The sequence below is a fragment of the Trichoplusia ni genome, chromosome 19, assembly GCF_003590095.1.
Source record: "Trichoplusia ni isolate ovarian cell line Hi5 chromosome 19, tn1, whole genome shotgun sequence".
Taxonomy (NCBI): domain Eukaryota; kingdom Metazoa; phylum Arthropoda; class Insecta; order Lepidoptera; family Noctuidae; genus Trichoplusia; species Trichoplusia ni.
Genome location: NC_039496.1, coordinates 3,018,321 through 3,036,343, shown reverse-complemented (window position 1 = coordinate 3,036,343; position 18,023 = coordinate 3,018,321). Strand labels below are relative to the sequence as shown.

The following is an 18,023-nucleotide window of genomic DNA, read 5'->3' as shown; positions in this document are numbered from 1 at the left end:
AGTTTATTAAGTGTTTCTGTGGTCACATACTAAGGTATTGCAACAATCGGAAAACTATTTTTGGTACATTTTACGCAAAGCTTAATTAACAGCCATAACTTACATCAATGAAACCGAAACGGACATAAATTTGAAAGCAGATAAGAACCACTCGACCAAGTCACCAATAAGACATTAAGAGACCAAATGATGACAGGAGTAAATACTTAAAAAGATTCATTTGAACTACTATTCTTGATAAACAACTAAGAGAAATTGCATTATATAGGCAGAGAATAGTTTAACTGACTAGCAAAAGTTAGTAAAGGAATCTGATATTTTTAATCTTTTGACTGAAGAAGTTTAGGTAATTCGATCAATATATACTAATATATAAACCTGAAGAGTTTGTTTGTTTGAATGCGCTAATCTTAGGAACTACTTGTTAAAATTGAAAAAATCTTTTTGTGTTGAATAGACCATTCGTCGAGGAAGGTGTAAGGCTATAAACCTTCATATATATACATCTTCGAGGGCTTCTGTTCAAAAATTCCTTACTTATATATTGTAACCACGCGGACGAAGTCGCGGGCAACAGCTAGTTTCTCTATAAACATGTATGAGTTTTTCTATTCAAAAACATTCCGACTAGGACTTGATTCATCGAACTAATATTATAAATGTGAAAATTCACGCAAAAACGGATTTAAATTTTTGGATAGTCTATAACCTAAACACAGATTTATAACAAATTATAATTTTGTCCCAATTTTAAGCTTCATTTGATAATTTTCATATCATCATCTCTGACAACAGCTACAAAATAATGAACTTAACAAAAAATATCTTCGATTAAATTTTCCCGATAATAAGTCCGAGACATTCCATTATCGAGAACAATTTGACGAGAATCGAGTAGCAAGAGTTGGTATTGGAACTTGATATTATAATCAATAAGCTAGTCCTTACGTAACGGTTATTGTATCATAAATCAATAACTTACTTACACAGTAAACAAACACAAGGGTATCGCGTGTTACGCTTCATCATCACTTCATAATACATCACTGTTATTTTTGAAGAATTCAGTAATTGTGAGCTCGTTGCTAATGTTTCGTACAGATAATCAATCATTAAAATTTTTTTGAAGAAATGATACGATGTTAAAATCGACTCATAATAAGATTTTCATGTCTCTTTTCTATAAAATAATATTAAAAAATGTCTAAACTAAAAAACAATAACCAGTAGCAATTATTTGGGCTTATAACAAAATAGTAAACCTATATCAAAATGGGTTTAATAACCAATAATATTATACCCTGTTCTGCGTTACTTAAACTATTTAATCAAAACGTAAGTCCAGAACAAACAATTTTAATGCATTAATCAAATAAAGTATCCGCTCAAACAAATCGATACTTAGCAATAAATTTTCATATTAACATAATCAAAACGGAAATTACAATCGGTATTCAACAAAACACACAAATTCTGATTGTTTTGTTACCATACACGAATCGCTTTAATGTTTATTTGATAAAACACTCCTCACCCGTTAAATCGATCATATCGTATCCCGATCAGGGCACATTAGCTCAATGTAATGGAACGTATTGTGCGACCGCATCCAAAGCATAATTTATATGACAAGCCTCTGTATGGGGGCCTATTGTGGCGATTTGGAACCCTGCCATAGTCATCGCGGATGACCACCGGTATTTGGATGCTGAAATAGCATATGGTACAAATAGCATAAAACAGGCTAAATAAGCGTTCAAATTGAATGGAAAATAGTGGTATCAAGGCTTGATATTCTAATAGACAACTCAATTCCAAAACTTGTGTGCTCACGTTTTAATTAGCCAATTAATTCTTCAGTTTTATACACCTAATTGTGTTTTAAATACTTGAAATAATCGAACAAAACAAGCCGTCTATGGCGCCCCTTATTATGCATACCTCTAGGTACACGTACAGCAAAAGGGTTTACTTAAATAGTATTCAAGTCTGAATATTATTCTGTCTGACTGCACTCCAGGGAACATATTTGGCGGATGGCGCTCTCCCAACGATTTTAGGGCATTAATCTGAACGAGACATTGCGAAGTCCACGGCACTGTCTAAGACAGCTTGCATAATGATCCTAACGTAATGATCTTTGGATAAGATTCAAGCTCAGTGCCAAATGCTGTTCCTGCGATTATCGTAAAGTTGTCCGTTTGTTTATAACATGGCAGAAACAATTGCAGCTATAAAATAAAGTCCCTTGTTGGTAGGCTTACTTCTTTTGTTTTCGTAATTTTATAAGACATCGTACGCGGTTCGGGAGAAATTTATTTGCACCCAAAATGTGTAGAATCTTTTACGAAAGAACATAAGCTGAAAATAGTACTCTTACACTGAGAATAAATTAATTTTTCAGGCAAGAACCTTTACGGCTTTGGCCAACAAGCAACAAGAGATGTTTTTTTTATTTGTATGTGATTTGTGAAAGGTAGCTTTAGTACACTCTCCATAAACTATTCAAGTTGACTTTTATTTTTAAAATAAATTTAGAATGAAACGACGATAGTAACATTCAAATTTGATAATAACATTACCCTAATACTTCAAAGTAAAGCAAACAGACTACCATAATCTGCCTAAAATAACACAATTTTCAGAATCCCGCACTAGATCCCTGATCTAATTATCCACTTGTACAGCCTAAACAAGCATAGAACGTTGAATTTCACTTGTCAAATAAAACCACTATACTCAGTCCAGTTTCATATGAACATCGCTAGTCTGTGGCATAGTGTAATTATCTTCATATTGACCACGACACCACATCGGATGGAGCCAAATTTAATCAGCACACAATCGGTTGCATGCAAAACACATTTGGAGCAATAAAGGACGGCTGAATGATTTTAATAGGATTTTCCAAACTAACGCCATTTGCCTGTAACTAAAACGCCGATAAAAGATTAATACAAGCCCCGTTTTTGTTTGTTTACGTAATATTATACTAATTGACTTACACAACGTTGTTTGTGGATGTTTACTAATATTGATATTGGAATGTCTGTTATTCTCGTATTGTTAGAAGATAATACCTACTTATCCGATCATTTCAAATGGATGCCGTTGACAGAATAATACTTCTCGGGATATTGGATAATTATCTAGCATTCCAAAATGTAAAGCAATTTTGTGTTATTCTATAAAATAAATATTAATTTATATTTGGTAGTTCATTAGCATTTTGCATCACGTTCTTATTATCATGATCGTAAAGTTATGAATACAGAATCGTATTGATCAATTAATTGCAGGATGAATAAAAATGAAAATTAATTAAATTTTTTCCCTCAGGTATTTTTTGAGCAAATTAACTGACCAGGGTAAAAACGATAATTCTTTTACATTCGTTCCACATTTTATTCCGAGGACACTCCCCCAGCGGTAAACCCATAAAAAGTCCAAACAAATTTCAATTTCAATAAGGTCTGTTACCTCCAAGTACATCAATTGTGTAAAACGGTAAATGGCATAAGGCGGGGATAACGCACTCCAAAAGAAAAATTGGTTTATAATTCAAAACGTAATGGTAACCCAGATGGTTTGGTTTTAGAATTTAAAGCTTATTATTTTTTACAGCATATCTGAACTCCATGAATGAAAAATCAAATTGCCATACTCTTTTTTAGCCCCAAAAGGCTCATGTTTACTAAATTATAATAAAACCGTCGGATTTTCTTAGACCAGAAATTCATTTCTGCTGTAATATTTATGAAAAGCATTTGCGTAAAAAAATGATAAGAGTAATTTTAAGAATTTTATTTTCGATGCTATCTCCAAATAAACGTTTGAAATAGAAAAGTCGTTTAAAAAAAAGCGTTAGAAAAATCCCCTAAAGCTAGTTAGGGATAGTGCAGAATATATTGCTCTGTAGGGGTTTAAAGATAGAACATGGATCCCAGACGGCCATTTTGTATGAAGACGGGCAAAATTCCAAGAGCTCATTTGGTATATAACTTATATTTGGAAGTGCTCCCAGATCATTGATAAGGATACCAAGCATAAAGTCTTATTTGTCAAACCATTTTAAAAATATATACTTTGTAATTGGTTTTGCGTTTTTGTTTTGTTTTTCGTTTTCGTTGAGAATTTTTTAATAGATGACCATAGGAAGAAGGTTAGTGTATCTGCAGTGAAATAAATTACCCAAATTGACAAATAAAATATATTATATTAAATTATTTTCTCTGCCTCCTAAAATGTTAACTCCTTGTAATATCCAAAAGTAAGTTTAACAATAAATTAAATGTTCATTGGAAACCCATTTCCATTTACTCCCAAATCGAACTAAGTGAAATTCAATTGAGTGTAATAATTGAGAACGTAAAATTAATTTCCATTGAACTATTATTGTTCATTGGGTGATAAAACCGGATGTATCCTGTACATTAATCATACTCTTAGCATCAGAGCAACGTAATTAAAATTGAAAAATTTAATTGGATTTATAGAACAATCGTATAATATTAATTGTATCATTAAATATATGTTAGAGAGAATGTTTACGCACATTGTGTTAAGGTATGTATGTAGTATAGGCCAAGAAAGTGGTCTAGCATTTTTGCAAAATGTCTTGTATGTAAATTTCCGATAAGGTTTATATTAGTATTTGACAAAAAACTTTAGTAAGGGAATATAAACCCTGTTCTTCTTCGGCAGAAGAATGATTTTCTACCTGAAGATGATAGTCCATTTTGTTGACCAAAATTTGTAACATTCTTAGTAATTGAAGTGTTTTAATATGAATTATGGTGCCATCCAAGCACAGCCTTTGCTTTGTGGGATCAATAAATAATGTTCATTGCATGTGTTTGGCAAGACATTGTATGATCGGTGCCAATTACTGAAACTTGGCTGGCATTATGTGGGCTGGTAACAATACATCAACAAAAGTTGAACGCGCTTTAACCAGTTAGGTTTTCAATTTCCTTGATATAGTGTTTAAAGTTTCAGTAAGTCGGTAAGGAAAAAAATGATCGGCATGTCTGAAGGCATATGCAAGTGATATTCGTGTACATTCAAGTGCACATTCTTAGGTGTCAGCACATTTCTTTCGATCACATAGTCCTCATGATTACTAAACATAAGATGTCATAATTTAAATTATCTTTAGCACCTCTGCTAGTTATACCGTTTAAAGGTCTAACTAATTCACTTATTAACTAGATATTTTACGATAGTCCATTAGAACAAAGTATATTATTGTTCTTGAATCAAAAGGAGAAAAGACGTCTTGAAATCTAGAACGTTAGAAACGTGTCTAAGTGGCAGTGCAATGAAAATCGAGACCGAAAGAAGAAAACCTTAAAGTATTAACCATTATAGGTCAGTCTATTAATTGGTGCCGGTACGGTAAACTAAAATCAACTTACTTCCTACGATATTAAAGTTGAATTTCCCTTTTTTTTATTTATACCACTAATAGTTGCAATACATTATAATAATACCAACATAATTATAAACTCTTATGCAGCATGTTTGGCTTAATAATTTCAACAGAGTTGCAGATGACGCAATAAAGACCGCGATCATAATTAAGACTAGACATTGTTGCCTTATTCGGACATTAAATGATAAGAATGAGACATTATTCCCCGCGATATAATTATTTAACATCGCTCGCTTTATTTTACAAATGTTCCTGTTCTAGAAAATCTTTAAGGAAAACTGTTGCCAGTGTTAAAGCTAGACAGAACACATCATTTCATGTAGCTCCACCTCACTTCCACAAAAGATACTTATTAAGAACACTGATTTGTTAAATGTGTTAAAACAGACACTCAACGTCCGATTTCAGAAATTCATTCAATTACCGTTAATACTATTCAGTCATGTTTCCGTCCAATTTGCTTCACAGAGGTAATCATATTAACTTGGTAAGTGCCTGGTATACTGCCAAATTGTATCACAACTGCTTAGTGTTAAGCACATTAAGGCATAAAGAGATTCACTGTGTCTAACGAGCGTGATATCCTTGAACTTACTTGATGATCACAAGCTAAGTACCACGTATAAAACTGTCGGAAGATAGTTATATACAAAGTTGCGAAGAATTTTATCATGATGCAATAAAATTGATGGTGCCTTGATGCAGAATAATCTGTCCAATATCACGGTTCCTTACTTTGCATGCAGAGCGCTTTTATCACAACTAAAACTGGGTGAAATTGGCGAAAATCTTATTCAGATTTTATGCTTTGAGGAAGAATTTTAGTGACCTGTCATCTTATATTTATTGTTGCAATGAGTTTGTTAGTTTAATAATTTACTGATTCCTAAATGTACTATTTTAAACATATCATGTTAAAATCCGATAGGTTATTTCGTGTAACCTCTAGTAGTGAATCTAGCACTTTAGCAGTTGCAGTAAATGTTAACAAATCAGATAAACCTCGTAACCTAAATAATCTAACACTTGCTAATGGCAACAAAAAACAAAACTTGTCTAAATATAAAGCCACATTTCTGTGCAATCTAATCATCGATCTAAAGTGCATAGCGTCTACCTATATCCATCAAAATAATGCGAATGAATGGATAGCTAATGATTGTGTAGGTGCTGTGTAGTTTGCTTGAGTAATGGGTTCCCAAAGCGATGACAAAACGTTTTCGTTTAATCTTTCAAATCCAAAAATGGATTCAAAAAACAGAAAATCATAATCGAGGTGAAAAAAACATAATGATGTCACAAAAGTACCTTCCTTTGTTATTTTCAAGACGTTCGACATTCAAAGCCAATTTGTCAAACTCCGAATAAATGTGCTCGATGATACGATGACATTTTTGCTTGAACAAAGTGATGAACAGAAAACGATTTGTTCGTGACAAGCAATTTTGGTGCCAGGGTAAGATGTCAGGGGCGTGGGGGGATGGCTAACAGTGGTCATTAGACGAAGCTATAGGGACGACACATTCGCCAACTAACAAATTACTTTTGTGATAATCCAGAGACACCTGCTTTTCGACTGTACAACCTGGTACAACCTAGAAATGAGTAATGCTGTGTTTTTGTGTAATAATTTAAAGTGTGATCAAATATTTGTATGTTTGATCTGTGATTGATGCGTGTGCTGCCTTATTGCTAACATGCTCTGAAAATATTGTATTTGTGTCCAAAGTGTAACCTAAATCTATTTGTGTTTGATTCTGTTATTAAATTTTCTAATTGTGTTTTTCTACCGTGTATGCTAAGAATAGTGTGTGGATGTATCTACTGCTCCTGTTTCACCATTAAAGAGGGCGATTAATAATTTTGTTCAGTGAAATATTGTACAGTCGATAGCGGTATTCGACGGTGCATAATCCAATAGTTTGAAGCCCACCGTTTTAACGTAGTTAACAGTATCCCCCGTGGCTTCAGTGAATGCACGTCTCAGCCGGGCTCGGCGCGTCTGCGACAGGGTTTGTGGACAGAGGAGCAGCCCCTGCAGGTTAAAAACAGAAATCAAACCAAAGGATAAATTTGATTTGATTTGGTTAGATAGGAAAACCCATCTCAAGACCCTTACACAGCACTTACACGCCGACTGCATTGCGGTATTGAAGGAGCCAGGATAAGACTAGGATTCTTCGTTCTATGAAACAACATGATACGTATGATCCGATATAATACTCATATTCACACTAAATGATGTCCTAAACACACAAATACAATCTCACTACAAACACCGACTCCTACTGATGTTTAAAACAAACACTTAATGACGTTTTTTGCTAGGCTTTTTGCAAATTCTAATCTCAAAATTACCTTGAGAGCACTAAAGAGTGTTACAACGTTTTAAAGCGCCGTAAGAGCAAGTAGAATAGCCGTGAGTTGCAAAGGCAGACATTAAGAAAAGGCTCATCTCGTTGAAACAGCTGGCAAAGATGCCTTTACAACGACGGAACATTCTGTCAATGTCTGATTGCTTCACAAAGTAACGACTACAACGTTTTACCTTTTCCATTGTCTTGAATGAACATCAGTTTTTACGACGAGCATTACTGTATTACACCAAATTACGCATAAACTATTTTATAGAGAAGCAATTCTATCTGTGCTATTTACAATACATAATTTTGGTCTTCTATTTTACTTTTTAGTACAAGAATTATTTTTGTGTACCTATTTTAGCTGAATGATGCCGGTCAAAATTTCTCGCGTAATTAGTTGGGTAAAGCCACTCGGGCAATTATACAGCTATTTCATCCAGCAATTCACTTAGCGCTCTAATTTGATAGCCTTTTCTTATTGTTATCTCTTCTAATTGTGCTTGTTCGTTGTTTTTTTTTTTTTTCAAGAAACTCATTTGTTTTTACAATACTTTCTGTTGAATCATTTCAGCCAATTATAAGGATATTGTTTTCAGTGTTAGATGAATAAGGAAAACGCGAACGCTTATTTCCTACCCGAACATAACCCGAAGGTATTCGTAAATAAATGAACCACATAATATTGTTTGAAAAGCACGTATCATACTCATGAATAACTTCAACACATATCTGAATCTAAAAAGAACAAAAAATCTACGATGTATGATTTTAGGTTTTAGCGCCACCTACCAACATGAAACCAACCTACCTGTTTGAAAGGGCGCATGCCGCCATTGATTCGCAGGGAGTCGGCCGCGATGCCAGCAATACCATCCCCGGGTTCTCGCAACTGTCGCAGAGAGGCGCTGGGGTGGTGGTGGGCGTGATGAGGGCAGTGCGCCGCGCATGCGCTAGACTCGGGTTGCGAACTCTGGCGGATAATTCTCGTACTAGTTGTAGGCAACAGTAGCGCCGGGGGTTGTATCACCGGACACGTACTAACAGCGTGAAGTGAACTACAGCCGCAAGGGTAGTGCAATGCCGAGCGAACGCTTTCCCGCGACACAGAGCGCGCTAGTTGTAATGCCGATATTGGCGCTGTAGATTGTCGCCGCTCGCAGACACGACATCTAGAGTAAGTTTGTGGAACTAACTGGCACGCGGTCACTGACCCTCTATGCGAGCATGCCGCTACGGGAGAGACTAGTGTCTGAGGTCGGTCAGCCGGTAGATCGCGACATTGTAACTCTATGTCAGGGACGCTTCTTGCCGATCCGTCTTCCATTCTGATGGAAGTTGCGCTTTCCTCGCTACCGGGCCCGCCTGACAGTTGTGGCCGCAAGTGAGTAGTGCAGTCTTGTCTTTGAAGAACTGGTTTGACGGTTCTGTTTTCAGATGGTATTATGACGGTAACAGAAGGTCCGGTGACGAGAAGGCTGGCGGTCTCGTCGCTGCTGCCGTAGCCTGAATTTGTGATTGCTTCCGTACTGTCAGTTGTCGGTGCCGACATTTTTGTCTGAAACAAAAGAAATTTCCCATGTATTTCTGCAAAATAGACATGTATTAAAAATATCCTGCTGAGAAAATAATTTATTGCCCAAAATATTACAAAACAGGCTGACAGATATTACAAGGGATTTTTGGCGTATTATGAAAACAAATTTTGCTGTGAATTTATATAACAACGAGAGGATTATGTCTTGAGCTTCGTCGTTTCAATAACTAGTCGGTCGTTATTGTTATTCTGGTAATACAAATGACTGTAATAAAATGTATTAACCATCGATATTAGAGTAAGTGTTACATTAAATAGCTAAATTTGCCTTTGATTTAGTATCTGGCTCATAAAGTTTGCTGATGTAGGCCAAAGTCACGTGCTCCTAGTGCGTGACTTTCATCACCAAGACATTGACAGGTTTCCCAAAATTAAATGAACACAGTTGTTCCTCACATTTCCTTAGCAGTAACTTAAAAAAAATACCCTTATCAACTTGAAAAGTGTTAGTATCCTCAAACTATAAAAGATATAAAAAAAATATTCTAGTTGTAGTCTGTACATTTTATGTGGAAGTATTTGTTTATCGATCTAAGACATTATCCTGCCCTCGGGCAGTGTATCGGTTGGAACCCTTCGAAGCAAAAACTTTGTTTGTAACATTGTGCAAGAAACTTTCCACTTTGCCTATCTTTTGACGTATATTTGACTTGGCGTATGCGTCACACAAGATGCTATAAATAAATGTATTGTCCCCTTTTCACTGATATCATTATAAAAGCTTTAAATTTAGTACGTTTTTACCCACAAGGAGATTTTCGACGTCAGAGTGTGCTTTTGTTATAATAAACGAACTTTTTTGTAAATATATTTTTCTAACATCTCTACTGCGTTCGTATTGAATGATAGAAAAAAATCCTAAAAGTTGTTATACAGATTGTTAAAAGCGTATTTTTCCCATTTATTTTTTATCTATCAAAATAGCCTTGAATTGACATTCAAAGTCAAATTTCAACTCGGTCACTAATCCTAAACCGTTTCACTCAGAACCCTTCGGATGAGAAACTTTATTGAAACTTATATACCTTAACTTTTAATAACGAAGTTTGGAAGTGCGCTTACTGAGTTGTTCTGTATTTATGTATAATTTTAGATGTAGCTATGAATAGGTGATGGTTTTTGAGGAATCCTGACCACTACGTGTGAAGAATGCTAAATGTTGAAGTAAAGTATAATATACCGGGATATTTTTTTGTGACCATATTATGAAGAATTTAATACTTGGATCATGAGGGTCTCACAAACAAGTAACAGACATCTAAAGGCACTCAGACTTAGAGCAGACAGGCGTTTATTAGACTAACGCTTGTCTATCACGGGGATCGCATATGCGATAGGTAGCGCTATACTACTCGGCTATGCGTGCAGTCTGTCATTAAAAAAATATAACTTAAATCTACCCTTATCTGTTTTCGAGCATTCTGCTTAGTTAATTTGTGAACCTTTCTAGGCGTAATGTATTTAACACTTTGCCCTCTGTACACCAAGTTGAGACCACTAACGACATCTTATACGTCATGGTTAAAACCAAGAGTGCCTACTCTGTATTGCGCTGTTACTCTTTCACGACTACAATGATATAACTCTAAGACGTATATCCTTGTCTATCATAATAACATAATCTGCGCAGCTGACCATTGTGTGTTGAAATTGGGCGATCTTATGGAAACTCGGTCAGGTGGATTTGTTTCTTAATCGATTAAACATAAAAGATGGACGGCTTTCTTCTTAAATAACATTAAAATTATTCGTCAAAAATGACTAATCTTTCCTTTAAGATGCATTTACTACAATGTTTTCTTAAGAGAATACTACTATAACATTTAAACACGGTTAAACATTTTTGGCAAACTTCGTTTTTGGGTAAGTAAAATCGCTACCATTTTTTCTCCACTTTCACCTCCATAACCATTTTGTTCCGACTCTATTACTGGGTATTGGATAATTTATTAAAACAATGCTGGATCCAATACTACACCTATCCCTTCATTTCCCATTCTCCCACATAATTTTCTACCAAATAATGTTGTTAAAACCTTGTTTATTTTTATTCCGTACTTAACCCACTGGACACGTGTGTGTGCAATAAATTTACTTTTAAGGGTACTTCGATCCCAGATCCCATCTAACTTTGAAAATCCTTATAGACTCGAACAAAAGTTACAGTGATCCTTGCGGTCTCTCCCTGTGGAGCAAAACCGTATCTGTTATAGGATGGATGAAAATAACCAAGAATTAATTTTTGTAACTTTTTTTTTAGGAATCCAGCTCGTAAAAATATAACCAGAACTTACCGTCTAATAGAAATATATAGACAACTTTTACGTCTATTAACGGGAAAAAAAAACTCTAGGTTTCATTTCAAATAAACAGAGCCGAGAATTAATAATTCTTAAAGCATAATTTATATAATTATGTAGTTTATGGCAAATTACATAAAAGCTAGCTCTCTAAACTAGAACAAAATAGGCAGAATAGAAAGATTCTCATCTCAATCTTTGAGTACTATCAATAGCATACGCTCACTGATTTCACAATTCACAATTCAACAGCCAGTCTTCTCAGAGTACTTTCAAGAAAATGTATTGTCGTCGAACCAGTGAGGCGTGAAACTCAAGCATCGGCATTATCATAGCACTTGAGTTTACAATACCATACATTATTATTAACGCTATTATTGCAGACATGACTAAAGAATTACGTTTTCATTTTGCTCATGATATACTAAATATATAAAGGATAATATGATAAAGAAGTACATATAGTAAATAATGTTTTTATTTTATTACTTTAAACTTCCTCGTTTTTGAAGTCAGATGTTGTTGTTGTTGAAAGCGATGTGTTACAAACATTTTGAGGAGAATGTGTATTTTTGTCTGTGGCAGCGTAGCTCTTGAATGGATGAACTAATTTTGTTTTTCTTGTTTTAAATCACAGTTAGTCCAGATTGTTTTCTAAGTTATTTTTGATGAAAATAGGTCTAAGATAAAATAGAGTAGAGAGATAGGTAGAGTAAAATGTCAAAATAATTATATTTTTATTAGTGTCTAAGTATAAGCATACGTGACAAATAAAGTCTTTACTATATTTTTATCAAAATCCCAAGAACGTCGGGTATTTAAAAATTTAAATAATGTTTTATCTGATAAAAAATTTCACATTGTATTTACGGGAATTAGTGGGAGCTTTTTCTAAGCCTCCGCTGTCTTTCTGTATTTCAGCATATTGTATTTTACAAGCCATAAATGAGGTTTATTTTCTCAAGTGTATATTTTTATTTCTGATTTAAGGACAAATATAAAAATTACAATGCATTGATCTTATATGATATTTTTGTGTGTCAAGACTATATCACCACCCTTTACCAACTCATCTAGTAAAGCCTAGTGGATAATATTAATCTCGTATCACTTTATTTAGCTACGGAACACGATGTCTCTCACACAATATACCATAAATCTTCTGTAATAGACGCAAAGGCCATTGATTGATCCGAACAATAACGCGATGACGTCCACGATCAAACTATCAACGTATACATAACACAATTGGATGAGAGACAGAAACAATAAAAATATTTCACAATCGAAGCAATACATTTTTGTTCTAGAATATAAATTGCCTAGGTGATCCCAGAAGGCTCGCTCTTCAAAACAAGCTAAGCCTTAAGGGATTATAAAAGGTATTGAAAAGCCGTATTTTATTTTTCAAGATGGCAGACCTATCCGGTTACAATCAATTGTTATTTTTCAATTTGTAGGTATGCGCAGTCTAATACCTTATCCCGCTTTTCCATTAGCTACAGTTACAGTATGTTTAAGATTTCACAGGTTAGACGCCGAAATGTTTTTTTTAAGTTATAATTTAAGCTTTATTGCGTTTTCCTATTAACAAGTATCGTTTAAATTTTTTCACAAAATAATAAAATACTTGTGCACGAAATTAGACTTAGTTTTATGCCAATTAGACTTACCAATTAGACTACTTAGTTTTTAGGAATGTTGTTCTTCTTTGGAAAGTAAAATAGAAAAAAATGTCGAAAAAAGAATAAAAATGATTTTCAGTCTTTGGTATGTCGCTATTCTGAATTGATAACAGTATTTAATACACTCTTTTAATAATTCTAAAGGTCAGAGTAACATTCTTAAAGTTTATACTTCAAAATATACTTTGATTTTAAAAACCAAATGAAAAATTAATTGGATTTATTTCGAACTGAATTCGATTTTCCTATTTATCCGTTAAGAACTTGTAGAAAGAAGACGGATTCCATCTTGTCATTAAATAAATTATACCTTTTTGGAATGGAATTTCAGAACATGATTGGTCAAATAAAATCAGCAAACTAATAAATTGATTTTGGTTTTTTTTAAAAACAATCCAACTTTCCAAAACAACTGTCAAAAATGAATGATGAAAAAAGTTGAACTTAAGAAATCTATTTTTTTTTCTCAATTTGTATAAGCTTTTTCAAATTACAATTGATTTATTTTATTCTCTTTCAATCAAAGCTCGCTCTCGTTACCAATATTTGAGGAAACAAAAAAGACAACTTTACAGTCAGAAAACGTTTATTTTAAATATCATGTTAAGTTATGAAAATAAAACCTTTTTTCAAAGTTTAATGTCATCGTTACATATTTTTCTTTCACCTATGTTAACATAACAGGTTTATAAATAGTCTTCATATTTATGAGGTATAATATAAAAATATGGCACTACTCATAAAAGCCTGTTGAGCGAATAAAATGCATTTTACGAGTCAAGTATGCCTTATGAGCTGGTTATTCATAAATATGTAAGGTATTATTAATATGGAATAATAATAGGTAGTTTGGTGTTTACGAGTTCCATATAAAATGTTAAGTGCCATAAGCTTATAATAACAGGTATAATATAACTAGCTGATGCCAGCGGCTCTACCCGCTACAGATCGACAATGATCCTTCGACAACATAACATCGGAATAGGAATAAAAACTATCCATTGTGTAAAAACTAGCCTGGGTATAAACTATCTGTGTACCAAGTTTCGTCACAGTACTTTTTGCGCGAAAGAGGAACAAACATCTATACGTCCATACATAACAACTAACGCGTTTATAACATTAGAAAAATAAACATTGACATGGATATGATTTATATCAATACAAATTTTATGTAGCATTTTATTTTTACAATAAAATGTGGTTGTATTTGTGTTCATATTTTACTACATGTTAAACAAAACACGGTGTCTAAATTTTTAAATAATTTATGAAAACCCCTGTATTAATGAACCATCATGAAACTGGAGCTACGAAATACTCAAAAATCTGCGGTAGAACAACGTTGATGATAATTAAAATGGGCTTTCCGTTACCACATCTACATCAATAAAGCGAACTGACATCGCAAATGGTTCGGTAACCTTTCCTTTGTCTGGTCTATTCAGTATCATGGTAACACGTCAATGGAAAAAACCCACGAAAATGAACTTTATACCGTTTTAATAAAGGTGCTATTAGTGTCGAAGTTACTAGGTCAAGTCTAATTTCGTGTTACGGCAAAGTAGGTCGATATAATGAAAAAATGTTCAGTTTGAACTTGACTCTGTTTACTCAGTAGGTTGTGGTTTGTAGCTATTATGCGTGCGGACCTTTTTACCTCAATATTTTAAAATATTTACAAAGGTGATCCCATCCTAGCAAAACCCATGAGAATAGATTAAAACTAAATCGTGTTGGGAATAATATCAAGTATCGTTTAAAATGAATGCATACTACTTTACTGGATTAATAATATTCAAAATAGGGTTTAATTCATACTAGTTTAGTAATTTAGTGAAAGTTAAAATTAATAGGTAAAATTGAATAAACAATTTTTCACCTCAACTTTTTACTGTATGAATTCCTTATGGCTAACCTGACTTTAACAGAATTCTTACAAGAGGGGTCACAAAAGGCGCAAAATATTAGTTCTCACAAAAACAAAATGCTTCTAAGTCTAAGTCTTCTCATCCTTTAAACTTTAGACTGCACGTGTACTTAACGGTCAACCATATAAAAATCTCATTGGATATAAAATTTACTCCAACAAGACGTTCAATAATTAAAATCCAAACAATCTCCAAGAATAATAATAAACAGTGAAAATACATTAAACGCTACTGTAATCAAAACCAGGAGTCAACCAATTTCAAAGAAACAATGAAATTCAATCTTCCGTCTGCGACCAGCGACTAACAGCCAGAAATACTCTATTCCGGTAGAGGGAGGAGTTTTCACTGGCACAGACAATACAGACTTAGCCTTTCCTGTTTTATCGCACTGTCAACACTAATGCACTCGAAGATTACTAGGTAGGGTTGCCATTTTTAAACTTGTTGATCCGCTTAAAAGTTTTAAAACTTAAATTTAAAAATGTTTTTGTTATTTTGATTAATTTGTTTATTATTTTTTGATATGTAGTTTTTTTCGTTATTATTTCAAATTTTATAGGTGAGAGGAGTTCCTCAGCAGTGCCCTCTAACAGCTTGCTTTATTGATAAATTTTCACTTGATGGGAATATAGCGGCAGTGATCCCTTAGAAAGTAATGGAAAATTACAGACAAAATAACTGCAGCCATTATTTTGATACTGAAAAATTCAGAAAATTACTTGTTGGGTGGTACCCATAACCACGTGGTTGTATGCAGAATAAGCTAGCCGTCCCCCGAGGGTCGTAACTCCTAGAGATTATGTCAATACAATGGACAACAGCATTCTGCATGCTCATAACTTTATCTCACAGACTCCAATTTGTTCATATTACTGTTATTATTTTGTTTTAGTACCTAGGTAAATAATATTTGAACTGGAAATCTGCTGCGTGGAAAGGTTGCTTTTGATTTTGTTCGAAAAATATTCAAGTTTCACAACGACTTTTATGTATTCGGTGCAAGTATTTGAATAGAAATTTGTTGCATACCAATACTAGTTTTGACTTTTCGTAGAACGCAAAGCCTTTTTTGTTTATTTAAAAACAAAAAAGGCGACAATTCTTCCTTTACTCAAAGTTATGAACTTCTATTGTATGTTTTAGATATTTTCTCTGATTTTACTAATTACTATGCATAATTCAAAGAAGGCAAAGATATCCATCGTGGCAGCTCAATGCACGTCACAGCCCTAGGCTAAAGACGAAAACAGGCTGCAAAGAGACACATTCTACTTACGACGAAAAATAACAAAAAGGAATATATTATTTTAAGAAAGGCGAATATTTTCCTACATATTTAAAATGTAATAACTCATTAAGTATCAAATACACAAAGTCAAATATAGCTTCCAATAAAGAAATTATGAAAACCGGTGACCCTATTGAGCGGGGTTTCAAAAGGGGGAAGTGTCGTGTTGCACAGCCATTATCTTTACACCTTACAACGTTGTTAGTACCGAGCTACATAATGGGAATTCCTGTTCCCGTTGTACAGAGATATTTTTGTAGCACACTTTAACACATCTTGTTATATAAATATATTAGTGCATTTGTGTTCAATTTATTTATACAAATTATTTATATTATAAGCCCATGTTGTCCCACAGCTGGCCAAAGCTGCTTTCATTTTTCTAGGACGAGAAATGTTTTTTTAATAGTTTTAAATACTAAATCATTGTCCTTTTTACATAAGTGATTTATTGCATTTTGACCAGTTAAATTAAAAACAAAAACTAAAATAATTATAGGTGGCTGCAAATTGCAAGTCTTAAAATTATATTTGACTGTAATGTGATTTCAGCCAAAGTTAGTTTTAAATAAATTAAGGAAATACTTAATTCAATAGAAAAACCATGCAAAGCTTGTTTGAAAAATTGCTTGATACGATAAAAAAAGCTTTTCACGTACAGCTGGCGAGTGGTGACTGATAGATAACTCTCATCCAAATTGAAAGAAATCCAATTTTTCAAGCTTTCAACTTTATGCTCCTCGCTTAATTATTATTGGAATAGTGGCTTTTATTCAAACTACTAATTGGGATCTGCAAATATCTAGTCACTCAATTAATTTTTAAGGGAGCCATAAGTACCTACTTATAAATGTTTTTTTTTAATATTATGACAGGCCTTGGCATTAAAAACAGTAAATCTGTTTAAAAAATTGGTCAAATGCGAGTCAGACTCCCCGCACCGAAGGTAACAAACAATTAGGAACAAAATTGGTCACCCATAGATATTATTTAACGTCTATATATTATTTCAAGTATTTATTGAAATAGCAGCAAAGGCTTTATGAGAGCCTGGTGACAGACGAAACACATTAATTTTCAGGTTAAATTAAATTAGCAATATCAATTAGAAACTTAGCTTCGTACCTATTCTGAAATTAATGACAACACATTAGGCAATAATATTCAAAGCCCAGACTAATAAATGTTCGGTCTAGCAAAATAATCGCAGCTCATTACTCGTGTCTTAAGACTAGAAATTTTGTTCACTCCGAGATTAATTGCAAGTACCAAAATACTCGCACATAAAGGTACCTTACTACGTAACGGGTCCCGTCAAACTGACGAATGTGTCCAATAAGGTTTGCTTCGGACCAATTTTTCATGTAGATCGTACAGCTGTGGTTCATTTACTAACATATTTTGGTTCTTCAACACAATAGAGTT

At 33.7% G+C, this 18,023-nt stretch overlaps 1 protein-coding gene across 1 annotated transcript in view; it reads right to left on the bottom strand.

Annotated features, from left to right (window-relative positions):
• The window catches only part of LOC113503494 (small conductance calcium-activated potassium channel protein), a 229,444-nt gene that overhangs the window by 131,153 nt on the left and 80,268 nt on the right, over positions 1 to 18,023 (bottom strand). The window contains exon 3 of the mRNA XM_026885503.1: positions 8,606 to 9,352. Within this exon, the coding sequence (XP_026741304.1) occupies positions 8,606 to 9,346 (741 nt within the window). The 5' untranslated portion in view covers positions 9,347 to 9,352. The remainder of the gene's footprint in view (positions 1 to 8,605; positions 9,353 to 18,023) is intronic.